Source organism: Xenopus laevis, chromosome 6L, assembly GCF_017654675.1.
Source record: "Xenopus laevis strain J_2021 chromosome 6L, Xenopus_laevis_v10.1, whole genome shotgun sequence".
Taxonomy (NCBI): Eukaryota; Metazoa; Chordata; class Amphibia; order Anura; family Pipidae; genus Xenopus; species Xenopus laevis.
In genome coordinates, this window is record NC_054381.1 from 146,235,688 (window position 1) to 146,263,452 (window position 27,765).

Consider the following 27,765-nt stretch of genomic DNA (forward strand, 5'->3'; position numbering starts at 1 on the left):
GATTGACATGTTGTTTCATTCTAATAGCATGAACGTTTCAAACTTGTACATTTTATTTATTTTACATTTGATACCAGTTCTATTTAAAGTTACCCTGGCATTATATAGCTAGATCATAGCTAGATCATAGATGGCATCATAGACAGCTGCCTATTGTTTTTATGTTGGTGGCATCTAAAAAAGATTTCTATAATGCATAGGGTTCTTTTATTCTTTAGCTATGTTGACTTATTTTTTATTTCTTTAGGGAAGAGAAAGCTGGCCAATAAAGTATGTTTACAGCAAAATGTGCCTAAGCTCAGAGAGCAATAAAATATTTGGGGAAATAATCTTATAAGGTTGCTAAGAATATATTTAAACCTTTTTGAAGCTCTCCCTTAAATTTTTTGTGGACCATCCCAAGGAAAGCATTTCAACAGGTCAGTTTAATAAGGAGACTATCTCTACATTATTGTCACGATCGGCACCCAAAATCCAGAACCAATGCTAGGCTCCCTGGTCTCGGCTCTTGCTTCCACCTTTAATAGCCGCCTTTCACCTTGGGAGGAGCCCTCGGCTAATCGGATGCCGCCAGGTCTTATAAAGAGACGAGCCAAGCTATGGGTTCTGGATGAGCAGAGGGGCACGATTTTTATGCAAAAGTCTTTTGGGCAGAAGGTCACAGAAAGAAAGCGTAGTCAAATCAGGCTGGGACGGTGCAGGCAGAAAACAAGCGGAGTCAAAGACGGGGATCAATCAAGAATGGTCAGGACAGACACGGATCGGAGTACAGAAATCAGAATAGTCGGTTTACCTGGCAGGGGTCGAGATCACAGAAGTCAGCTTAGTCAGACAGGCAGGGGTCAGAATCAGGTATCAGATATCAGGAACAGAAGAAAAAGGAACTCAAGGAGATAAACATATAATGGGCAATGAAAAAATACAAAATGTCTCTTTAAGTACTTTTGAATTTTGCGCCATTGTGCGCTGACGTCATCACGCCAGCATGAATGCGCCTATAAATAAAGAAGATGCGTGCTGCACGCCCTCAGTTACCAGTACATGGAAGAAGAGGAGCGGCACGGCGGGCGTTCCTGCCGCACCACTAGACCACCACGGTGAGTTTTTACAACAATCTAAAAGACGGCACATGGTTGTACAAAATATTATATACTTTTTTGTAAGTGTTGGAAATTAAAAGAATGAGCTCCCTGAGTTTCTAGACCACAGCGAATCAGCAGTGGCTGTGAAGATCATAAGTCTTCATAAATTTCTATAATCTAAACATCTATAATAGAGACATACTTCAAAGCTACATATAAATTAGTCTGCAGTGAATATATAAGTAGGTACTCACTAGTCGGACATTTTTATGAAACAATGGACAGAATAACCCTAGGGGGACTGGGGTAAAGGTTTTGGAGGGGGTGTTTCCATTTGCCAGTTTAAAGTATTTACCTGGCAGTTCGGTAACTGGTCATTGGGTGTCAAGATTCCCTATTTTTTAAAAGCAGAACCTACGTAATGTTTTATCTCTTTATTCCCAATTGCTGGAGGAGGAGATGTACCTTAGAGCCTTAAAAGTTAGTAGTAAGTGTTAGGAAGGACATTTAATAACTAGTTCAGTGAAAGGCAGTATCTGGGTAGTCAGTAGAGCAAGTGAACTTTGGAGAAGCCGCACACCACACACCACACACTCCCAAAGGTTCTTATCCTGGTGCCCAGGAATCGGCCACCTCACAACAAGGGTAAGAAAAATTTCACTGGCACACAGGAGTTGCAGTAGCAGGGCAAGCCCTTGCAATTTTATTATGCAGTAGTGCAACGTTTCGGGAGCATGAGAACCACTGTCAGCTTCGCCTAGAACTAGGGATTGTGTCACCAAGGCAGTTATCGTTACTTCTGGAGTGTTATGAACACCACAGCTGAGGACTTACAGTGTTTGAAGTAAATGTGAAGTGATTGATGGTTATACCATATGATCGACAACAGCCAAAGAGATTGTACTTTTTTCAGTCAATAAAGAGTTACCATTTGTGTGAATTCAGTGTGGTTGACCCTTCCTCCAATAGTACACCAAGAGACCACCAGAAAAGAAAAAGTCCATGTACCCTGGCCAGGGTTAAGGTACTCCATCTGGCATGTGTAAGGTTGCCCATTTTCATCTATATTAAAGACTGTATTATTGTATATTTCAAATTTTTTTATTATTTCATTAATCTGATAGAACTCTACTGATATAAACAGAATGTGCACTAATTAATTGGACTGCCCACAAGTTGCAGTGTTTGGGGAGATTAAAAAGATCTTTAAAACATTTAAGAAATTTATATTATCCAGCAGAAAAAAATCTGTTTCTTTCATTAACTGTGTTATTGTTCTCATGGGTCTTCGCTCAGACAAGGTTCACCTAGATGTAAGACAGACCAAATTCCCAAATGTTCCTTTCCTGAAGCGCTGAAGGAGGAAGTACTGTAAGTCACTGTAAAACATTATGTTTTATAGAAAGAAAAAGGAAAATATACTGTACATAGCATAACATATAATGTAGATAAGAACAGCACCTTCTTAATAGGATAAAAGGCCTTTATTTAATCATGGCACAGACCAACAGCAGCAACGTTTCAAGCCATCTCTGGCTCTTTATCAAGCTAACACACCTGGTCACAAAGATTTCCTTTTAAACAAGTAAAAACAGCGCCATCTATTGACAGAATTGCAACAAAGTAACTTTGTTGCAATTCTGTCAATAGATGGCGCTGTTTTTACTTGTTTAAAAGGAAATCTTTGTGACCAGGTGTGTTAGCTTGATAAAGAGCCAGAGATGGCTTGAAACGTTGCTGCTGTTGGTCTGTGCCATGATTAAATAAAGGCCTTTTATCCTATTAAGAAGGTGCTGTTCTTATCTACATTGAATTGTCTACGGTGTGGGGTGGCCACCATTGAACGTGCACCTGAAACATTGGAGGAGTTGTGTGCTGACACAGAATCACTATTCATAGCATAACATATATGCAACTTTCAAAGAGCAATAGGATTATACTACATTCATGTCATAAAACGAGAATGAATAGAATATAGCCAGAAATAAAAACCAATGATCTTATCTAGACTATTTAATTAAAAAGCTTTTTTTATCCATTATACCAGAGCCCCATATCTATTCTATACTTTCTTCCCATGCTGCATTTCCAAACGACTCAATAAAGGTCAAATTTTAATGTGCCCTTTTCCTTCATGCTCAGGATACCACTGTGTCTTTATCAGTTTTCTTTTCCTTTTTATTCCTTATACATGTTCCCAGGTGTATCTAGGTTTCTTTGCATTTCCTTTCAAAAATAGAATGCTTTATAATTCTAAATGCTTAGGCAAATGTCTACTCTATCAATTCTTAGTTTGCCCTGGTATATTACCATACTAAAACTAAAAATTTCAAAAACCAACTGATTCAAGTACATTGTAAGTTTCAGAGCAGATCTAGCAATTGACTGGGCTGGATATGTTTGTTCTCCTACCTCCCTATAGGGCTTTGCAGGCTGACTTATATCTATGCCATTTGCAATGTCTATTTTTATATAACATGCACAAAAAAACATTGGACTTGTGTCTACATTTTGCTTCATTCCAGGTTTGTGATTGAATATGAATCAAAGTTCAGCATCAATAAGAAAAATACATTTTACTGCAGTTACATTTGTAGCCCTGCAATTATGGTCACAATATAAGCCGATCAACTGTTTTAGCTCCAGCTCAGATAATGCTTTCCTGAATCACAATGTAAATGAGTGACCATCATTCATTGCCCTGTAGCTCACTGCAATACTCCACTAGGTCAATCAAATATCTGCCATGCATGACTAGAATCTGTTCAATGGAGAAGGCGCAGAACACAATGACCTGTGAATGATGTTTGCACAATAACAGACCAGCTCATTTTACTCAAGAACCAGAATCTATCAGGCAGACATAAGAGCCATAAAAGTCACACTGTCATACCATTCTATTTGTCAGGTCTTTTTCACAGAGGCTTTAAAGTTGATCAAAACCATACTTTCCAGCACACTATATATATATATATATATATATATATATATATATATATATATATATATATATATATATATATATATATATATATATATATATATATATTGGCATTCCATTGTACATAGAAATACAGTGATATAATGATATAATTTTCCTTTATTATCCCCTTGGCTTGTCACTCAAAGATACCAGTTTCAGATCTGTCTAAGGATTCACTGTGTCACATACAAGCCTCTCATATTAGACTTTTGTGCATAAATCTCAATGTAATGTCAAGAACAGGTGCTCAAGCCATATACATAACAAAAGTAACATAGCATTTAGGTTGTAAAGTAGTATTATTATAATGAGAGAGAGGGAGAGAGAAAGATAGTGATGGGCGAATTTGCATGAAATTCGCGAAACGGCGAAAAATTTGCGAAACGGCGCCGGCGTCTCGTTTTTGATGCCGGCGCCCGTTTTTTTGACGCCGGCGCGCGTTTTTGATGCCGGCGTCCGTTTTTGGAAAAAAAAAATTTTGATGCCGGCGAATTTTTGGCGCGAATTTTTGCGGGCGTTTCGCGAATTTATTCGCTGGCGGCGAATCGCGCAAATTCGCGCCTGGCGAATAAATTCGCCCAACACTAGAGAAAGACAGAGAAACAGTTGTGGGTGGCTACTCAGCTTGAAGCATCAGTAGATTTCCCTTGTTTGTTTTATATGTGTCTAAATAAGCTCACATTTGAGTTTGGCAAGTTTTTGAGTTTTTTAATGAAAAAAATGAAAATTGAAAATGGATTTTTGAAAACAGAAGGGATAATGTCATGGAGGAGGGCATTGGCCACATTTGTTAATTAAATTTGCCACAGCAGAGCTGCCTTCAGAAATTGGTATGCCCCATATGTCCATCTAGCACCAGCTGTACCCTATATTGCCAAACATGTCCCTGATCTGTCCAACCCACTTCACAACAATCCAGGCTCCTGACATAATCCCTACCTGTGCCTTGCTATTTGAATTATTTGGATGTTGGATAGTCATAGCCTCCTCTATATTAGCAGAAGCAAAATACTTATTTTCCTATTATACTATTGTCTTTAAACTGTATAATAATAATTTCATGTAGCCAACTCTTGATTTTGCTTGCATTGCTTCATATTTGTGGGGTAATGCATTACAATTGTGTACATTTTTACACAGTGATTCAAAAGATATGACAAACTTGCTAATGTGACATTGTATTTTATTAAGGTGAAAAAAGTAATTGGAAACGTGTGTGGGTGCATGAGTGAATTTATGCTATGGCAAACTTTACAAGGTCAAGCATGTTGTCTTTAAGCTTCCGTTCCTTAAATGTCTTTACATATAACAAGCTGTCTTCTGTAAAAGGTGCACTTAGGACCTTTGCTCTCGCTAGGCTAGCCTCTTGTGCTTTCAAGCTGTCTCCATTCATTTTCCTTTCTTAGCACTTGCTCTACACTGCATTTTCAAAGAGCTGCTCCAGTGATCTGACATTTCACATACCTATTACCAACATAACGATATCTATATCCCACATTGAGTATTTTTGAGTAGAGTCAATTTTGTGTTCATTTAATAATTACTCAAGTAATTTCCATGATGATAATAAAATGTTACACTGTACACATATTTTAGTTGTAAGCAACATTGATTACATTTACTGTAATATTATATTATTATAATGAAAAAACAACCATTCACCATTATTATAGTACAGTTAAAACTTAGCAAGTTCTCCCGACAACACACCTGGAGAGTTAAGGTTCCTCAGGCCACTGGACTCTGGTCTGTTGCCTACTTCCCTGCTTCTTCCTTGATGTCGGGATGCTGTACCTTCTTACAGACTTTCAGTTGAGGGGTCAGCCTTGCATTTGAGAAACTAGGCCCCAATTAACCCAGCCTCTCTTCCACTGGATCCCTATCTGGTTGAGGTAGTGTCAAGACACTGGTCCCTTTCTTTGTCCTAGTTGGAGCCTTAGCTGCTCAGTTGTCTACCCTGCCACAAACTCTTACAATTTACAACAGAATGCATAGCCTGCATCTGCCAGTGTATGCCAAACTTATGATTCATGTAAAGAAAAGCAATACATAATGGAACATACATGCCGATAGATTCACTATAAAATGTGCCTTCAATGCCACCCATTCAGTTTAACCCGTTTGCATGTGGACATCTGATTTTGGTACAACAATTTTACTATTGTATCCTGTCAAAACTTCTAAGTGCCAAAACTTCTTTGTGTCAAATAATTGCAATACCAACCACTGAGTCTCTAAAAAAATGTATATATGTTCTAACTTAAATGAAGCAGACTTTTTTTTTATCAGCGTGTACTGATGTATCTGATGCTTAATAATACTAAATTAAAAAAATCTATTTTATTTGTCAAGAATCATTGAGGAGGCAAATTTCTGAAGCATTTTAAAACCCAGCATTAATCTTGGCATTAAATGAAAAGCATATATCAGTGGGCTACAAAATGTTCTCTTGATAAATGGAATCAAACTGTAACATTTCTGAGCTATTATCCATATATTTAAATGAACAAACACATCATTATTTTATTTATATGTCCTATTACATTAAGGGGCAGATTTATCAACGGTTGAATTTTGAGGTCTTGGGAGTTATTTAAAAAAAAACTTGAATGTCAGGAAGGCTGAATTGATGCCAGGACATCCTCCATAAGGCTAAAACAGCAATTCGGAAGGCTTAAGGTGACAAATAGTCAAATTTGAGTTCTTAAAAGGCCAGTGTATGAAAAACTTGAATGGAATTTTAACAATTCCCTAGTTGAATTTGACAGTTTTGGCATAGAAAAACTTGAAATTTCAAATTTGAAATTTGAATTCAAAAATGTAAATTTTCACTTCGACCCATAATAAATCTGCTCTAAATTCTGGAAAGTGCTCTCTTTGAATATTAGTGCCATGTACCTTTGCCTGTCTGCTCCATGCAAACTTCTGCCATTATGCTTTCACCTTTAACCATACCTTCAGGAATAGCAGACTATAGCCCATACATTATGTCATAACCTCAATTATTCTTCTGTAAAAGATTTATCACACAAGGTTTCTTTGGAGAAGACATTGACAAGCCTATAGTAAAAAAAAAAAAACACCATAGAAACAAGAGAAAGCCCTGCAATTTGTTGTCAACGAGCCCAGGGGCATAACTACAGAGGAAAGCAGACCCTGCAACTGCAGCGGGACCCACAAAGTATAGGGGTCCCATGAGGCCCTACATCATGAACAATTTCAATAAATATTGGTAAAGCAGGTCAACCTATAGACATTTTGGGGGCCTGAAAAATAATTTGCTGTGGGGCCCAGTAGTATCTAGTTATGCCACTGAAAAAACCTTTCCTTATTTGGCAACATTTAACAATGCATTATCGTTAATATTATTTATGTTCAGTTATTATGTTATCCCATCCATACAACACTACTATTTTTTAGAACACTATAAATACTATGGTGGAAAATACATCTCATTTCACTTTTTTATGCTATGTGTAAAAAATGAACTTATTATAAGGCTAAAATTGATTTTTCTTTTTATAATGTTCTCAGTATCATACATCACCAGCCAAGTCGTTACTGTCAGCCACTGGGGCATAAAGTAAAGCAGAATTTTCAGAGTGTAAAGAATTACAAGTCAGGTACTGAACAAGCCAATGATCTTTTCACACAGTATCATGTTTAATGAAAAACTTTTTATGTATTAAGGAAACTTTTCAAAGAGACATCCTATCCTTCATCCCGTAACATCAATGTACCAAGGAACTTTTCATCTATTTTATGTCTTGCCCGTTATCTTTTCATTGGGGAAATGTGAATCACAGAACTCATGAGGAAGTTAATCAACACACTTTTATAATGAGAAAGAAAAATGCAACTGTGCATCAGAGCTCAGATTTATTCACACTTGAAATAAGAGACCTGTGCATTAGGTTAGCAAAGGCCTTCTCTAAATCCGAAGTTTATTTTAGTCATATTTATTCCCGCTGATGCATCCTACAGTCCTTCTGAGAAGACAAGTGAGTATAAAATAATACAGTACTGATACAGTAGTAATGACAATAAAAGTATATGGGATTTAGAAGTGGATTTGGGATGGGGGACATGGTAGGGCACATTTTATGATTAAAGCAAACACAAGTGTTAAAGTGGACCCGTCACCCAGACATAAAAATCTGTATAATAAAAGTCCTTTTTAAATTAAATATGAAATCCAATTTCTTTTTTTTTATTAAAGCATTCATAGCTGTTGTAAACTCATTTAAAAATATCAGCTGTCAATCAAGTATTGCCTACCCCGCCTCTATGCCTAGGCACTTTCCATTCAGCACTTCCTAGATGTCACTGCTCTCTCCACATTCCCCCAGTTCTCTTAACCATTTAATTGTGTAGCCAGGGCATGGGGATGGACATCAGGTCCCCCATTCTGGTGCACAAACAAGATTCTGAGATGATACAAGACTTGTCTTAATAACAGTGTCCACAAAATGGCTCCTGCCTGCTTGTTATAATTATGAGTTCCCAGACTGATGGAAACAAAATTCAAATAATTTATACAGTGTAATTAAAGTTCATTTTGCTTGACTAACATGATAAAATAGGATTTCGATACTTTTGTTCGGGTGACGGGTCCCCTTTAAAGGACAATTGATACTAATTTAATTTCACTGATGCCTAGATTTGCTTTACTTCCTTTCACGACCATCAACATTAAGGAATATGAGGTTGAGTCTCCCTGAATTTATCTCCAATGTATACCATCAGCATTTTGTTTTGGGCAGCATTGCATATGTATGTTTGCTGTTCTGGAGCACAAAGTAACCTGTAACCCAAGTTAAAGCACAGCGTATGTGTACATGAATAAGAAAATGATACAGCTATAACAATACAGACTGTATGCAAATCAGTATTTTAATTTCTACCACCAAGCAAAATTCCTAGAAAATGTTATCTTATGGTTTCCTTTTCTATACATGTTCAGAAAAAAAATCAATGTTGAACCTCAACAGATGAAGCCATGGGTTTTACAAAGGTCAGGAGATGCTGTCAGCTACTTGCTGCTCAGGACAAAAATAAAGATGTTGTTTCATAAAAACATTATTGGAACAAGAAAATGTGCATGTCTAACGCTGCAGGGGAAAATAGCATGTCTCGTATAGCACAATTGGGAATGACTATGTGATAAATCAGGTTATATGTTATCCAGGATTTATTGCCGTAGGGGTTGTCTAGCTAGAGTTTGTAATATTAAAAGGATATTATTAAGCAGCATTTACTAATATGAAAGAAACTATATTTGTAACAAAAAGAAAGGAAAAACTCTATGGTGAGATGTCTTCTGGTATTAAAATGGTGCCTTGTGAAAGTGAACCATGTGGTAAAAATGACCTTGTGCATTTAGTAATCCAGATTACAGAAATGAAGAGGGCTAGAAGAAGCCCCACAGCTTTCTATAAACCAACACAGGACTCTGCTGTATTCGTGTAACTTGTAGCTGCATCATTTACTCTAATAAGTTTAAATGTCATATTGACAGCTGTGTTGGACTGATAAGATATTGCTGCCTTCAAGAACAGTGTGCAGAACAAACTGGAAGTTTTTCTTTGTTTACTGTATTTTTCATTTCCTGAACCAAGGTAACCTAGACTCCTTCAAGAGATCACACACTGTCTCTAAGAATGTTTGCATTTTTTTATTTACAAAGTACAATAAACAAAAATATAAACCTCTAATTAAAATTATTTTACAGCATAAAGTTTGGAAAGAAAACCTTACATTAAAACCTGAAATTAATGCAGGATCTAAGATTATGTATCATTTTGTGGGTGTTTGTTAGAATGAAAACTATATGGGGCAACACTTCTGGTCTAACTTTTGCCACTACTTTGTTCTCAGCTTTTCTTGACTGTTGTTGGAAATTCAAATGGCCTCAAATCCCAGTCATAACAGTGCAAACATCATACAATTATACAGGTATGGGACCTCTTATCCAGAATGCTCGGGACCTGGGGCTTTCCGGATAATGGATCTTTCTGTAATTTGGATCTTCATACCTTACAGCTTCTAGAGAATCCTGTAAACCTTAAATAAACCCAAAATGCTGGTTTTGCTTCCAATAAGGATTAATTATATCTTAGTTTGGATCAAATACAGGGTACTGTTTTTATTATTACAGAGAAAAAGGAAATCATTTCCAAAAATTTGGATAATATAAATTAAATGTAGTCTATGGCAGACGGCCTTTCCATAATTTGCAGCTTTCTGGATAATGGGTTTCCGGATAACAGATCCCATACCTGTATATAAACAAGAAAGTTATACTGAAGCATATATTAAGGGGCCAATTTATAAAGCCACAACTTTTTCAGATCTGGCTTTTTTGACGTTAAAACTCTGAAAAAGTTGAGGGGAAAAAAGTGCAATTTTTTGGGATTTATTATGTGACAAAACTGTGACATTTGCGAATATGAAAATACTGAAAAAGTCACTGTTTTCATGACTTTTCTGCAACTTTTCCCAATCATACTTTTTTTTAATCAGAGTTTTTAATAAATTTCATGACATTTGTGGTTTTAGAGAAAGTGAGTTTAGTTGTGGTTTTATAAAAACCTCTTGTAATAACATACCATGGTGGTCTAGTGGGGGGATGGCAGGGAAGCCTGCCACCCCCTAGACGGGAACGCCCGCCACACCGGTCCTCACTGCCGCAGGGGCCGGTTCCTTAGGTTGTGCGCGGCGCACCTCTACGTGAATTAAAGGTGCAGACGCAATGGCGTCATCACGCATTGACGCGAAATTCTAATGTTTAAAACGGACCTTCCTGGTGTAATCATTGCCCGTTATAGGTTTTCTCCTAGTGAGTTTCCAGGTGGTTTCTGTGCTGTTATTGCTTCTGAATTCTGTGATCTGATTCCTGTTTTGACCCCTGCCTGGCTTTTTGACGATTCTGACATCTGTATCCTGACCCCTGCCTGATATCCGACTTTGCTTGTTCTGTATCCCTGCTGATTGATCTCCTGGTTTGACCCTTGCCTGCCTGACTCCGTTTGTACTCTGCCTGCCCCGACCCAGCCTGATCTGACTATGATTCTGTTTATGCCTTGTACCATGACCATCTTCCCAAAAGACTCTGTACTTCAGTTGTGCCCCTTAGCTTGTTCAGAACCCCTCACTTTGCACCTCTCTTAATTAGACCTGGTGGCATCCAATTAGCCAAAGGCTCCTTCCGAGGTGAAAGGCGACTGTTAAAGGCGGAAGCAAGAGTCGAGAACTGGGTACTTAGCATCAGTTCTGAATTTAGGGTGACACCTTTAAGCCCATGAAAATAAGACTGTTGATAAATAAGCCTCCACCTGTCAAAATCAAAACTTGATATGTAGAATAATATGAAAAGAACAAAATCTGAACTTTCTATAACCACAATGAAGTGTTTTTTTTTAATTTGAGCTTCCCTTCAGGTCCCCAGTAAATGCTTTGGGGCTTGGTGCAAGATACTAAGGAACATGTATAGGCATAAGTACCTTGTAACTGAAGTTCTTAAGACATACTTCATTTAACACCTGAAAATAAAGGTGAATTATACTTATGGATGTATAACTTTATTTGTAAAGCGCTTTTAAGGAGCCGCAGCGCTGTACAGTGCATAAAAGTACAACATATATAAAAGTATACATGGGGGAGACAAATCTCATAATAAATATATACAGAATCATAGGACAAAGAGCTTAAGTGCTAAGTGGTCCATGCCCCGTAGAGCGTACAGTATAAGTGGATGGGAGGCGAACATAGAGGTACAAATTGGAGATAAAAAAGTGCACAAGGTATGGCATAGTCAATAGGGACAGGACTAGGCTAAAGGTTAATTAAAGATTAACATTGTAAGAAGGGTTGTCTAGACAAAAAACACTGGTCCTCCAATTTATTAAGTTTATTCCCCATTAATAACATTGGAATCCAATAGAATTGTTTCCACCTGAGCCAGTTAAATACTATACAGATTGAAACCATAATTGAAAGTTAGGTTAAAATAAGTCTTACTGTATGTACATATAATTCAATGTGTCCAAAAAAACCTGTAGGAATTATAGTGTTCTTATCTTACAATGGCAACTGCAGCCGTTCTTAGCATGCAAGATCATCAGAAAATACACAGAAAAATCAGGACTGTACTGGACCAAATTTAGCTGATGTGATTAGCCCAGGAGCCAATGATAAAATCATACAATGCAGTCTTTGCCCTGTGGAATTTTCCTATCTGCCTAATAAATATTTGGCTGTTTTTTGATATCAGTTAGACAGGGCCACCCAAGGGCCAAGTACATAAAACCAATAAGCTGCTGATCTTGGTTGAGAAGACCTCAACATCTTAATTCTGGGTTCTGGAGGGCTATGTTGGCAACTTTTATTGGTCCATGTATAACTACCTTAAAACTATATTTCATGCAAAAGATCCAGGCTGGAAACCATATGGCAACATTTGACTGAATGAATAAATCATTTACATGGTAATGTAATAAAAAGAGTAACATTTGCCCATCTAATAAACAACAGCAACCAAACAGCTTTGTGTTTTTAAACAGCTAACCAATACATGCTACCTACTGACTGGTTCCAATAGATTACAAGAAAAACAGAAAACTTTAGGTTGTGAAATACATGCCCCCATTAATATCCTGGTGTCCTGCATGTGCACATATAGGTTTTTTTTTATCATACAGTAGGTTGAATGTGAGAGTTTTTTATACCTCAAATGAACTAAAAATACAAATTGTATCTTATTTAAGAAAAAACTTGAATGGAAAAAACTCGCTATTGCTAGTTTGAGTTGCGAAAATCGAAAACTCATCAGTAGTTTTCTCCGGGAAAAAACTTGAATCGTTCAAATTATTCAAATTTTCGTGCAAAAGCTTCTGAAAAAAAGTTGTACATCATGCAGGCTACTTACATCTTCAAATGGTTCAAGGGACCTCTGCCATTGATTCCTACATGACCTTGGCAGGTTTTAGATGGTGTTTTTTCTGATTCAAGCTAATTCCAGGGTCAGACTATAATAAATCTTTTTTTCTAAAAAATATTTTTGACCAAATAAAAATATTTTTGACCAAAGAAAAATATTTTTGACCGAAGAAATCACCTCAAAAACTAGAATTTTTTATTGAAAACACAACTCAAACCTTAATAAATAACCCTCATAATGATCATCTCAGCTACTGTAAAGTACTTTAAGTACCACAAATCCCATGGGAGAAATATTCTTTATTTTAAAAAAAATTGTACAGGCATGGGATCTAGTATCCAGAAACCCATTATCCAGAAAGTTCCAAATTACAGAAAGTCCATCTCCCATGGACTCTATTATAATACAAATTTTAAAAAATGATTTCCTTTTTCTCTATAATAATAAAATAGTACATTGTACTTGATTCACATGATTTTCTAGTAGAATTAAGGTATCTAGATTAAAATTACAAAAAGGTCTATTATCCGGAAAGCCCCAGGCCCCGAGCATTCTGGATAATAGGTCCCATACCTGTACAGATGATTCAATTGTAAAGATAAAATGGTTAATCATAGATAAAGCATATTCCAAAAACATAGATGTAAATTTCATCCTGCTTTACTTCTATATTTCAGACAAGATCTATATTTGGCTCTAGGCTGTGCCGAAAATTAAAATGCAATTCACATATTTTTTTTAAGGCGCTTATTTATCAAAGGTTGAGTTTGTGAGGTTTTTTATACCTTGAAGAAACTTACAACTGGAAATCTTCCTTATTTATAAAAACCCTGAATGTAAAAAACTCAAATCAGTGTAATTGGGGTGAAAAAGCTGAATAGTCGAATTTATCAAGTTTTTGATGAAAAAAAAACTTGAATCACTCAAATTAATCGAGTTTTCAAGTGCAAGCCACCAAAAAAAATCCTGAATATCATGAAGGCTACAGCCATCTTCAAATGGTTCAAGGGACCGCTGACATTGATTTCCACATGACCTCGACAGGCTTTATCGGGAGGTTTTTTTTTACCCGAAAATGAGAGTTTTTCGGGTGAAATCAACTCAACCATTAATAAATAACCCCCTAAGTGTGTTTCCAAAAGTAATGTCATTTTCAGGAATAGAATATGAATGGGAGAAGACAAAGACATAAAAGGGTATATTTATCAAAAAATGTTAGAGAACACCACAGTCCACTAAAGTAAAATACCACTTCTCTCCATTCATTTATATGTTATTTTCAAATGCATATTTATCAAAGGGTGAAAGTAAAAAGTTCACCATTTAAAAAATACGTCTTTAAAAAACCCTTAGAAATAAATAGAGTGAGGCAAAATTTCAACCTAGCAGACTGTGGTATTTGATAAATATTCCCCAAAGTCTTTGACAATTGCATTTATTCTTAAGGCTAACCATGAAAGTAGTTAATTACATAGTCATATTGCAAAACATTGTGTGATTTGATTCAAAAGCCTCAACTTATAGCCACCAACATGCATGAAATGAAATAAGGCAACAACTCCCCAAAGCCACTAAGTTATAGCCGTCTCCGAAGTGAAAATGCAATTATTGGTCAACCTGGTAGGAATAAGATAAAAGCTTTTTAGAAAGGAAAGGAGAAACTACCAATCACATTTTAAATTAATGAGCTCTTGTTTCTCATTATACACTTGCATGAACAAGAATAAATTCATAAGAGCTCCACAACAGAGAAGAAAGTTTTTCATTTATTGAAAAAACAAATCTAAATATTGGTTATGTCAACCATAGAAAATGTTTAGATGTTACATTGAAATGCAAACATATAATTGAAAACTGCTGTTTGTATGTTATTAAAACCCAATATACCTGTGTTCAACATGAAGAAATAATTATAGCTGGTGAAGCTGGCCGCTCTTATACATACTAATCTATAGTTTGCTTTTTCTAGTCAGTAACACTGAAACATCAAAATGTACTACAACATTTACACAATAGGGCAATGCTAAGGGATTAGCAATTATTATATACAGTTACTTTTTAAAGATTTTTTATTGTTAATGTCTGTAGGACAAGTTCAAGGTAGATTATAATTGTTATACACTCCTTAATCTATAGTTTCCAAAATTTGGCACGGTTTCTGGAAAGCATGATATTTGCATTAGATAAACATCTGTTATTTTTCTGGTATTGGTTTCAGACACAATTCATGCATTTCTATTTATATTATCTGAACATATTAAATCCTTATCTTTAAACAGATGACAGATGGCTAAAAAAACAGCTGGACAACATAACACTGATATTGATAACACTGCAATAATAAAACAAGATTTCTGCTTTAAAGAAAATATTTTTAGAGGAAAGAAATAAGCAGTGTCAAGTAAAATACATCCTATAAATTTTGTCCAGTATTAATATGCTGCCATTAGCCTTAGTGTGACTCTCACTCCAGGGAAGGCTCTAGTAAAACAGACACTGTCTTACATAATCTGCCTAAAATGCTGGTAGGACAGAAAATAATAAGACCCCTTCAAACAGCGATCATTGTTTGAAAAACTGTGAGAAAGTAAATGCAGGGTAAATAATGCCCAATTAGCGATGTTCAATAAGAAAAAAGAAGGAGAGAAATTGTGTACAATATTCATTTTTTAAACTAAAACATGGTTCAACATGCCCTGTTTTGATTTGTTTTTGTTGATCTTAAATTTCTCTATGATCCATAGTTGTAAACTCCAGTAATGTTGTCAGGAATTACCTGATTTTGGCACCCTGCCCCCAGTTTCCCTTCATCATAAGTAAATAAGTAATGCCTCCTGTTTTTAGGTTCTCCTGCAATTTTCCCAACACACATGTGCAGAAGGAGCCAGTGATGTCATCAGTCACATGTACACATACACAGGGGTCATTCAGCAGCTTCAGAGCAGAAATTGCACATGAGCACTGACATTACTTCCACATGTGCACATGGGTGGTGGTGCTAATTCCCGTGATGAAATGTTATGTCATTCGTCCCCCAGTGCCTAGTGCCTGGTTGAAAGCTCTCTGATCCATTAATACCGTAGGTATAGGATTTATTATCCTGAATGCTTGGGACCTGGGGTTTCCTGATAAGGGGTCTTTCTGTAATTTGGATCAACTTATCTCAAATCTTCTAAAATGTATTTAAACATCAAATAAACTTTACAAGATTGTGTTGCCACCATTATGGATTATTTGCAGCTCAGTTATCATCCAGTTCAAGGTTCTTTTTTTTATTATTCAGAAAGAAAAATCATTTTTAAAATTTGAACAATTTGCTTAAAATGGAATCTATGGCAGGCTTCCCATCATTTAGCACTTTATGAATAATGTATTTCTGGATTAGAGATCTCAAACATTATTTCATTTTACATAATACATTATCCGTTTGAATAAATAAAATCCAAAAACAGAAATCTGTTCTCGTGCAATTTTCTCTCATTTTCATTTCAAAAGTAGAAAGTCCGTCTTACCTTCATAGAATATTTTAAAACCATGGGCACTAACAGCAAAATCACTTGTCAAGCGCAATGAAAACACTGATCCTGTACTCGTTACAGGTGGTGGAAGATGAAATCCTGTTAGCCTGAAAGATAATTAAAACAGTATATTTAGTTTATATGCATGATTTCGATCTTTGTATAATTTTAAATCCGCATTAAAAAGTCTCATTCATAAATTAGGTTGAACATTAGGCTCCTGTTGGGTACATAGCATGACATATTTTTTTTACAGCATCTGTTTTAAGAGCAGAGAAATATCTAACCAAGCTTAAAAAATTGACTTTCTTTGGGGCTGACTGACCTATCAACGTTTATTTTCTCATTCTCTTATTATAATGCATACCTGAAAGTAAAACAATTGTTTGTCGCCTCAACAATGGTTGCTGCTGAACATAGCAGGACACATTTATCAAACTATTCTAATTTATCATGTTGTAATTAATTGTCCTCATTTTTAGATTGTTTAAAAACTGTTTATCAAACTTTGAGTCGGCCGCATCAGCACAACGATTCAAATAGCAATAGATAAATGGAAGAGGTTAGTAATGAAATGCCACTGATAGGATAACCCTCTCATTTATCAAAATAAAATGGATCAATAAGACAGATTTATTTAATTACAACTATAGAATACCATTATGTTTTGCTATTTTCATTTTCATTTGGTTGCATCTTTTGTCCATTTATTGTCAACTGGTAATTATAATGCCAGTGAAGGAGGTGATTTGTATCCCAAATTATAATTTCACCACATTTTTATGATAGTCCTGCTGATGAACCATTGGCTTTCTGAAGAGTTATTCTTTATATTTAATGTGTTCAATATCCATTAAAATTAATTTTAAAGAAGTAGAGTAGCATTCATTACTTGCCACAATGGTGCATCAGTGACTTGATTTTACATAACTGGACTAAGGGGCAAATTTATCAAGGGTCGCATTTCGAGTTCATGGAAGTTATTTTAAACTCCCATGAACTCACAATTCAATCAACTGCAGTTTATTAAAAAATCTATTTTTTTTGGTACTTGGATGAATAGGAGTGACCCACAAACTCAAATTCAGGAAAGCAGCAAACAAATCCAAATTGATCCCAGGATATCCCCCATAGGCTAAAACAGCAATTCAGTGGGTTTAAGGTGGTGAATAGTCAAATTTGAGTTCTGAAAAGGTCAGTGTATGATACATTTCGAAAATTTAATTTTAACAATTCCCTAGTTGATTTTGACAGTTTTTTGATAAAAAAAACTCAAACATTTGAATTCAAAATTCGAATTTGAAAATTTTAATTCTCACTTTGACCCTTGATAAATCTGCCCCTAAAAGTCTTACCCTCCCCAGAAGAAACTTGTATATGAACTCTTCTAACTAAATATTTATCAAATATTTAAATAGATATATGTTGTATCCTAAAATGTATATATAAAATGTATAAAAATTGTATAACAATGTTTATGTATTTCTTTGTATCTGATATCCGTGGTGTTGTGCCTGTGTAAAATATGTTTTTAATTATTTATTTGCCTGAATTAGAATTTGTATGATCTGCTTGGTTTGGCGCTGATGTGATTGATTAAGTAATATCCATAAGCAAGAACCACATAATAACATAATAGTTCTAAAATGTTCTACTATGTGCATTAAATGTTGAAAAGCAGTATCGCAACATAGAGATTTCCCAAAGCTCTTTTGTGATTTAGAGATCTTTCCTCCCTTAATTGGTTACTACTATATACTATTATATGGATCCTAATGAACAAAAGCATAGAGTTTGTAAATATGAAAATTACAATGTGATCAGAATCTTCTTGGGACATATGTATTCTTTTCCAATATTCATTCTTGAACCACAATGTATAATACACAGTGCTAAAAACGTATCCTGAAGGCACATAGGGCATATAATCTACCATCTAAAATTGAATTGTGGACAGGTAAAAAATTGCCTTAATATACCGTTGTGTTACGAGCATGATAAGGACTGGAGTATTTTAGGCTTGAAAGCCTGAAATATATATTTTGCACCAATTCTGAGTTCTGTTACATCATTGTTCATTTCTATTGACATTTGAGCTACAATAACTATTTTAATAATAATATCCCTGCAGTAGCAACTCCTCTTTTTTTATAAGATCAACAACCAAGTACTACAACAGAACTAAATCTATGCCAGGTTTGTGTGTAGTGTGTTCATTAATGAAGCCCTGCCTTGAACAATGCAAACTAAATTCATATAGGTACAACAGAGACTGGCAATTGAGTGTGAATGAGCGCCAGTGTCAGTCTCATTTGCTAGCGAAGTTATGCCTGCGCCTGTTAGTAAATCAGCAAAATATTGAAATACCGTCACAATGGTGAATTTAAGCCAGCGTTAGTGACTTCGCCCTTTAGTAAATTTGCCCCTATGTCAGTACTCATTGGGATAGCCCCTCCCCCATCAGAAGGAACCTCCCCAAACCTTTAAAACCACACCCACATACTGGTGTGTTTTTAACAAGCTTTTCAAATTACTGGAAAAGGACAAGCCACACTGACATGGAGTTCGTCTAGGAAAGGAAGATCACGGTATGTATGGCATAATCTTCCCTTTACCCTTGTTTAACTCCATGTCAGTACTCATCGGGATGTAGCAAGCTACTGCTTTTCAAATGGGAGGCAATAGGCTTTAACAAGAATCTTTAACAAGGAATGGAATAACACTGACAAGATAGCCACAACCATGCAACCTCTATAAGGTAATATAGAGTTTACAAGACTAAGAATTGTCCTATAGCAAAGACTCTATACTGTTCAATAACATAACCAATTCACCCTTCCAGAAGAGAGCGAGATGAAGACACATGGTGAATTCAGCAAGTTGAAATACTTACTCTCCTACGTACCAGAAAACCATCTATCACATGTATGTCTAATTTCAATGCATATTGCAAGGTACCTGTAAGAAACACTTGGTAGGAGTAAGAACCAAAAACAGACCCTTTGTAGGTATGACCTGTTAAGAATATTACAACAAGAGCAGGGCATACAATACACAATGAGGCACACAAGGCATGTACCATAAACACCGACATATTGGAATGCCTAGCAGTCAGAGCTGTTCTAACAGAACACAAATCCCTAAAGAACAGGGACAAGGGCACCTGAGACATACATCGGGTTAGAATTCCTTATACCGTGTAACATCCTATGCTGAGAGAGACTCAACTAACAGTGAAAACACGGGTACCAATCCCCTTATCCAGAAGATAGTCCCCGTGGAAACCAGAGCAACTACTGTACCTAAGGAATAGAAAACGTGTTGGTTGACGGAACATAGTCTTGTGAGAGGTATAACTGGATACCCTTAAGGTTTACAGATCCAAAAATAAAATAACCCCAGTAAAGCTAAAGGGTAATCACATAAACCATGGAGGCAGGCTGTAAACCCTGGAGAGATGCTTAGAATCAGCCACAAAACCTGTCTATTTTCTTCCCGCAAGTAAGGAACATATCTATATTTGAAAAATCAACTATCATACATATATGAACTCCATAAATGAAGCTGACCTTAGGACTGGTGAGGCCATATAGATGTTCCAGTAAGTGTCAGAAGGGCTTCAAATCCACCACACTAGAGCCATGCTGGGTCAGATATATCAGGAGTGTATCAGGAGTGGCTGAGCCACACAAGGAAGTCCTACTTCTATAGAACAATAATGTGAAATCCGAGAAACAAGCAAGGCTAATAGGAGAGTCATATCTAGAAGTTTATCTGGATAGAGAGTGACTATGTACTATAGACACACAATGCGCAGCAAGTGTAATGGGAAATCCCCACAGTATAGGAAACAATGTGTCAGACTTGGACAAAACAGAAGTAAACACATCTAAACATCCTGTTTAGACAAACTTGCAGCACAGATACTGTAACTTAAAATTTCCTCAATTCATCCATGAATATTAATCAATTAGGCCAGCAGATGTAGGAGATTTGCACTATCCTGCAATAACTGCAAACGTCTCAGATAAGGGAAGACTATGATCCTCTTCAAGATAGTCCAAGACATTGTAGCCTGAGGCAATAGAACAGTTAGAAACACACACGGACGTAACTGTGAGGCAGTTTCCAATACTGCTGGTGGTTCAAAAGAATCAGCACTCATTGGATGCTTCAATCATCTGCTGTCTAAATCAGTTACCTATCTGGTATGGAAGAACAGCCAGCCTTGTATTCTAAATACTTGGAGATTGGAAAAACTGAAGAAAAAACAGACCCAAAATAAGTCTGCCTTCTGGACACGGAGCAGAAACCTGGCCTTTAAGTCACAATGATGCTCCGGTTTGCCAGCAGTATAACCAAAAGACTCCTATCCTGGACCAGTCATATTTGTAACCTGAACACAGTTCATCTCGATTGTCTAACAGACACTCTGCTTGTTGAAGGAGTCCTATGATCTGAAAACTGTGGTCTGAAATATAGACCTTAGGCATGCAACCAGCCTTATTCAGGCAAGGGAGGTGGCAGTTAGCTTAGTGTCAGTCAGTAATTAGCCCTAATGAATATAGATAAGCGGGCTGGCATGCAGTGTGCTCCTATTTTGTTCTGCAGTATGACATGCTCTGGCTATTGCTCACCTTGAACAAGTAGCCCTAATGGATGTAGATCACATAAAATGGAGTGTAGGGGCCACTTACACCACTGCCTTACACCACCTTTTGGGCAGGCCAGGTCTGACAGCAATAAGGAACTGGCAACTGAAACACAGGTAGACAAGGAGTACCAAAACAATGCACACCAGTGCCTTAACTTATCCAGGAGCTGAAGCAAAAAAGACTCCAAGATATGAGGTAATGTGCTGGGGAACCATAACCCCTGTCCCTAGGATGCCTTATGGGCAGGCCTATTGCTTTCCTAAGGTTAAAAAGAAAATTTTGCTTCCAATGAGAACAAAAGCAAAAAGAGAAGGACAAAAAAGATGCCGGTAGGTGGGTGTGGTTGGCTCGCTATGGGGATTGGAACATAGGAGCATCTATAGTAAGTAACTGGCAGCAAACACTGTACTTAGACAATTGACATTTATATTTTGAAATAGTATACTGAAATATAATAGAAGAAAGTTTGAACAGATATGAGATTAACATCCTCTTTTATATGCATGCATATGTTGTCAAGAGAATAGCTATCATTTTCATGGGTCATATTTCTGAAGTCCCTTATATTATATCTATACTCTGCTTCCTAATATACTGTATACTGAAAGATTGTGTTAAAAAACCTAGCAAATCTTGATTCCATGTTAAATCGTACTAATACTGGGCAAATTTAACCCATAAGAAATCTGCTTCCATTACGATTCTTCCTGCATAAGACTAATTAAAGTTAATTGATAATTAGTTGCTATATAAATGAGCCTAGACTTTGTCTTGCTCAGCTTGTGCCTTTGCTTACTGCCCCTTTGCATTTTATATGCCATATGTTGGTGATACAGCATGGACTTTATTTCTTCTACAAAAAAGATAATAATAATAATAATACACTCAGATACTTATGAAATGAATTAAAGGCTTTAGCTATATGCAGTGTATTTCTGCTCTCCTTTTCATTAAAAAATGAGCACTGTTATATTTCTTCTCGTCCCTCTAAATCAATAATAACTTGGAACCATTATCTAACGGACTGATTTTCAGGTGGAAATCCAATGATCATTTTAGTACAGATCTGGAAATGTTCCCAGAGGAATGAAAGGCAGTCAGTTTCTGTCATTTGTGATTTAGTATTCCAATAAAAATGATTAAAAAGTGAAAAGAGGTAAAATGTTGCTTTGTTGTGCAAGACTTATCTGATAAGGGCAGTGACATTAATCCCCTTAGACTGCAGGACAAACAGACTGGATATCACAGGATCGAATCAACATGCTCCTGAAATACATTTTTACAGAATAGTAATTTCCTTTATGAAAAGAGGCAGTGGCCTATTAGAAGGTTTAATATAATGGACAACAGTTTGAAAGTTGGAGATGGAATTTGGCTCTTGTATACTACAGAACATTTTCTCAGACTTTATTTTTTCAGCCAGAGACAATGCTTGATAAATGACTCTTATGTGATAAATAAAGCAAGCTCAGTGTATTGTAACGTCTTCCCTCTAACTTCCCTGGTATTTCTGTGGAGCTTATGTAAAGCCCTGAGAACACAAAACAGAAATACATATGGATGCAAATGTCTGTCATGCGACAATTTCTTATGTTAGAAGTCCCATTAGTGGTAATGGTTTAAATCACAGATGGTGTTGTGGAAGTGTGGCAATTCTAACTCCATGTAATTATATTCAGTGTCCTAAATTGCTCTACTAGGATTGATTACTGTGTTACAGCTTTCAGATGTTTTTAAATAAATAAGTTATTCTCAATCAGATTTAGATTTATGAAAATGTGGATTCCTAGCTCAAATTATATCACAAACGTATCACTAAACATACTGAAATATTTCCAAAACCTTTCTTGCTTAATAAAGTCTTAACTTATCTGAATTGAATCAACTGTTTTAGGGCAAGGACACACAAGGATTAGTAGCCCACAACAAATCTCCTCTACAGCTGGAGACTAATGTACTGCAACTGCCACTTCATTTTTCTGAAGCTGTCCATAATTGCCTCGTGAGAAAACCCCAGGCAAATTAGCGATGGGTGTATTTTTCCACCAGTAATTTACATTATTGAGGAGGAGCTATGTTGTGGACAACTAATCTCCTCACAAGTCATAGCCCTCAATCATTCTTTTCTATGGGGTGCTATGCCATAGAACAGTGTTATACTCAGTGATTCACAAAAAAGAAGTGCTAAAAATAGGCACAATCTGCTATTTTTTTTTAAAACACTGTCTTCTTGCATTATAATTGCTGCAAGACTTTGCAATCCCTTTCAGACCTGCAGCCACCACCATGAATACAGTGCTGTATTTATTACAATAGGGACAGAATGAAGGTGGCATGTAGGCATCTTGACTATTTTGCTCAGCTTTTAAGGAATTGTTCAGTATAAAAATAAAAACTGGGTAAATAGATAGGTCATGCAAAATAAAAAAATGTTTCTGATATAGTTAGTTAGCCAAAAATGTAATGTATAAAGGCTGGAGTGATTTGCACAGCCTATTTATTTACCTAGTTTTTATTTTCACACTGAACTATTCCTTTAATTCCCACTACTGCCCTATACCAGGTCCTTAATTAGGATGTGTGCAGTGCAGCATCTGTGGGCACAGACTTCAGACTAGCCTTGTTCTTACTACCTACAGGGCAGTACAGGGCCCCACTATAGCCTGCAACCACTGAAACTCCCTAACTTTAGCATTGGAAAGGTGGTAAGTAAAGGCCTAGCCTATGTCCATCAACATCGCACTCTTCATCTTGTGCTAGATTTTCTAACAGGAGTGAGGTGTGGGGTTAAGCCATACCCAGTCAGGCTCTTGCCCCTCTTTTGCACTGGTCTTTACTTGTATTGTATTGACTGTGGGAAAGTCTTTCTTTAACCAACGGTAATCTCTGTTATTATTAAACAGCAAACTCATACAGACATTTATACATTTTTGTTGCACGTCCCTTGGAAACCAACAATTTTAAATATTAAATATTTACATTTCAAGATAAAATACCAGAAGGCAGTTTTTTTTTTTAAAATGGGCATGGCATTTGTAAAATATCTTTTTTACAGGGGTGAAATTATTCTTAAAATCCAAAAAAAAATATTTAAATGTATATATATATATATTTTTTTATTTTATTTTTTTTATTTTTTTTTAGATTAATTACAAAGCTAATGGAAATTAAAATGTTACAGTTAACATTGAACACATTATTCCTAGGGTACATCTATAAATGTAATCACATTTCTCAAACTATCAAAGATGTCATTGGTGCAGCAACCTATTGTCGGGTTTCCCCCACAATGTTGTATAGGTTAAACCATTAAGATAACTTGCCATTTGATGAGCGTGTATTTATTTAATTACCTATCCCTGTGGACTTGTGTACAATTGTCAAACCACCACAAATTAATGGAGCAAATTGCCAGAGATAGATCTGCCAGTCTTGCAACAGAACTCTCAACACCCAACATTGCAATCAATAAGTATTGACTTAACTGTGCCTAAAGAAAGGGATACAAGTAGCCTAATAAATTATTTAGACAATATAATATTTCTACTGAATAATTTGTCTACTCGAATAAGGACTTTTATGTGAGCTGCCTCCATTCACGTTGAGTAGTGATGGGCGAATTTATTCGCCAGGCGCGAATTCGCCCAAAAAATTCAAAAACGGGCGCCGGCGTAAAAGAAAAATGGGCGCAGGCGTCAAAAACGGGTGCCGCCGTAAAAAAACCAGACGCCGGCGCCGTTTCGCTAATTTTTCAGCAAAGCGAAACGGCGCAAATTCGCCCATTACTAAAGTTGAGATATCTCTCTCAGTCTCCTGGTGTGCATTGCAACACAATTACAGAGGTTAAAGGGCTCATTTGAAGTACAAATGATGGGTGCAGCTCCATATGTCTTTTATCCACAACACAATATTCTTTTCCAGATGTTCAACATACAAAGTACAAACACTTTGCACCAGATACAGGAAGTGCAAAGATTATCATTGATAAGTAAGTTGCATCTGTAAGAGAAGTAAGCAAGTGGGCTATGCGTATACATTTATATACCCTTCAAGTCAAATGGCAAAAGACTGAGTACCTATAGGCAATAAAGCAAAGATAAATTTGCACTTACTGTATGGTCAAGCTAGATGTTAGGTTTAGAGATTTGCTCAGATTTATTTGTGCTGCTTTAATGTCCTTTGGGTCTTTCAAAGTTAAGATGTGTTCAAAGTTAGAATTATGTTATATGATCTTTCAATGTGTTATAAACAAGTAGCACATATTTTCTTTGGAGAGGTGGTTGTTGTGGTGTATAATTTGGTACCTATGTAGCAGTCGGTAATGTAGAATTTACAGTGGCTGCTAGTTACTAGGACTCAACTAGCTTTTTCAGAATTTTTGTAAACTATTTTGCACCTGATGCTACAGGGCTGATTATTAAATGTTGATGTTAGTTGTAGTGCTGGGCGAATAAATTCGACAGGAATGGATTTTTGGTGAATTTCTGCACTGTTTTCACAAAACTGCATCAAAAATTCACCAGTAAAAAATCCACTGCTACAAAAAAAAATTATCGCACGTCAAAACTGGCGCATGGATAAAAATTGTTGCGCGTCAAATTTATACAGACGCCCATTGACTTTAATGTATTTAGACAAAATAGTTGCGTGTATAAAAATTGTTGCTCACGTCCAAAATTGTCGCTCTTCAAAATTATTTTGATGCTCATTGACTTCAAGGCATTTCGCGAATTTTCGCCTTTTCACTAAATTTTCGCTGTTTTGCAAATTTGTCACCGTTTTACAAATTATTCTGCGAAGACAAACGGGACAGATTTGCCCCTGACTAGTAAGTTGTCCTGGTATCTGTGCTGCCATGTAGTAATTATCTGTATTAATTACTAATCAGCCTTATATTGTGACATTTCTATTCTATGTGTACTGTATATTGTGAGTGGGTCCCTAAGCTCAGTAAGTGACAGCAGCACAGAGCATGCGCAGTGAATCAGCAGAAAAGAAGATGGGGAGCTACTGGGGCATCTTTGGAGATACAGATCTTTACTGCTAAAGGGCTGTGGTTGCCTTGGGCATAGAAGCTCAAAACATAATGTACAATATTTCTAGGCTACTTTTTTTTAGTTAAGCTTTACTTCTCCTTTAAAGCACAAGCATGGCAACTACTCCAAATAACTTCATTTAAGGACTCAAATTTCTTTTCTGCATTTCTAAACATAAATGAACTAACCAACAGTATTCGTCCAGGCAGCATTTGTAAGCATCCGTATTGTGTTAACAGTCAATGATACAACTGAACACAGAAGTGAAGCCCAAATCAATTTGCATATAAAAGAGAATTATAACTAATGAACAGATTCTTTGCATTATTAAATGGTATGCAGTATAAATACAATATAAAACTTGCCACCACTCTTGGTGAGCTAATGATGATGCATCAAAATTGCTTTCAATGTTACTTTATCCTTGAAAATATTGGCTGTCTTATCCAATTTTCTTGGCTGTTATTATAAATGACTGTTTGCATTAAATCTTTCTTTAACCGCTTTCTTGGAAAAATATAGTTGTCTTGCTTGAGATAGCTATATGTTTAAGGAAAAAGTGATGATGACAGTACAAAAAAGTTTGTATAATGGTACAGTGGATGCCAACAGTATATGGGTAATGGCAGTGTCCATATTTGTCATGGTCTTCAGTTTAGTACAAAATTAATTAAGAACAACAACAAAAGTATTTCTGTAAAACAAGACATTGATGCTTTGTCAATGTGCAGAATAACTGGAGTGGCAGCCAATGTCTATTCCTGCACTTCTAGAGCCTTGTAGCCTAAGAACACCTGCAGCAACTCTCTTATCTAATGATGCCAATGACTCTATATTACTACTGTATATGATCAGGCTGGTTTATAATGAGAGACATTTTCTATATGGAAGATGGGTAAAACATTGCAAAATAGTAATTAATTTGATATCATTGCAATTTTAACAAAGACAGCTGAGAAGACATCCATTTAGAAATCACATTGGAATCCACAGCATGACTCTATCCAACTAATATTAGCGATACGGTCACTTACTGTAGGTAGAGCACCCATTTTGTATGTATCTAGTTTATTTGCATTATCATATATACAATCACCTTTTTTATTGATTTACAACAGAGTTACAATATTTTTTACTTTAATATAACATAAATATTTTTAGGTAGAAAAGCAGTGATAACTAATATTCTCAGAAATGACATTGCTGAAGAAACCATTGATATCAGTACTCAGGATTCTCATCACTCCATTCTCGATAAACTATAAACATTGGAGTACATTTCATTCATATAATTTTGAAAGGGGAAAGGTCAACAAAGTATTGTTAGAAATGCTACATATTTGAGGTTCTTCACCAGCCCAAAGATACCCCAGTCATCTTTTCTGATGATTAACAACATGTAACAAGCTGGCTGCTTGTACATGCAAATTCCAGGGAAATTAGCAAATGGTAGGCAGGCAAGTGTAGGAAAAGGAGGAGTAAGACAGGGATACCATGACTCTTCAAAGAAAACACAGGTTTATTTTTCCTAGTTTTCCAACAAAACAGTATAT

The 27,765-nt window shown here is 36.1% G+C and overlaps 1 protein-coding gene across 1 annotated transcript in view; it reads right to left on the minus strand.

Annotated features, from left to right (window-relative positions):
* The window catches only part of LOC108718600 (CUB and sushi domain-containing protein 3), a 696,593-nt gene that overhangs the window by 526,093 nt on the left and 142,735 nt on the right, over nucleotides 1-27,765 (minus strand). The window contains exon 3 of the mRNA XM_041566615.1: nucleotides 16,516-16,628. Within this exon, the coding sequence (XP_041422549.1) occupies nucleotides 16,516-16,628 (113 nt within the window). The remainder of the gene's footprint in view (nucleotides 1-16,515; nucleotides 16,629-27,765) is intronic.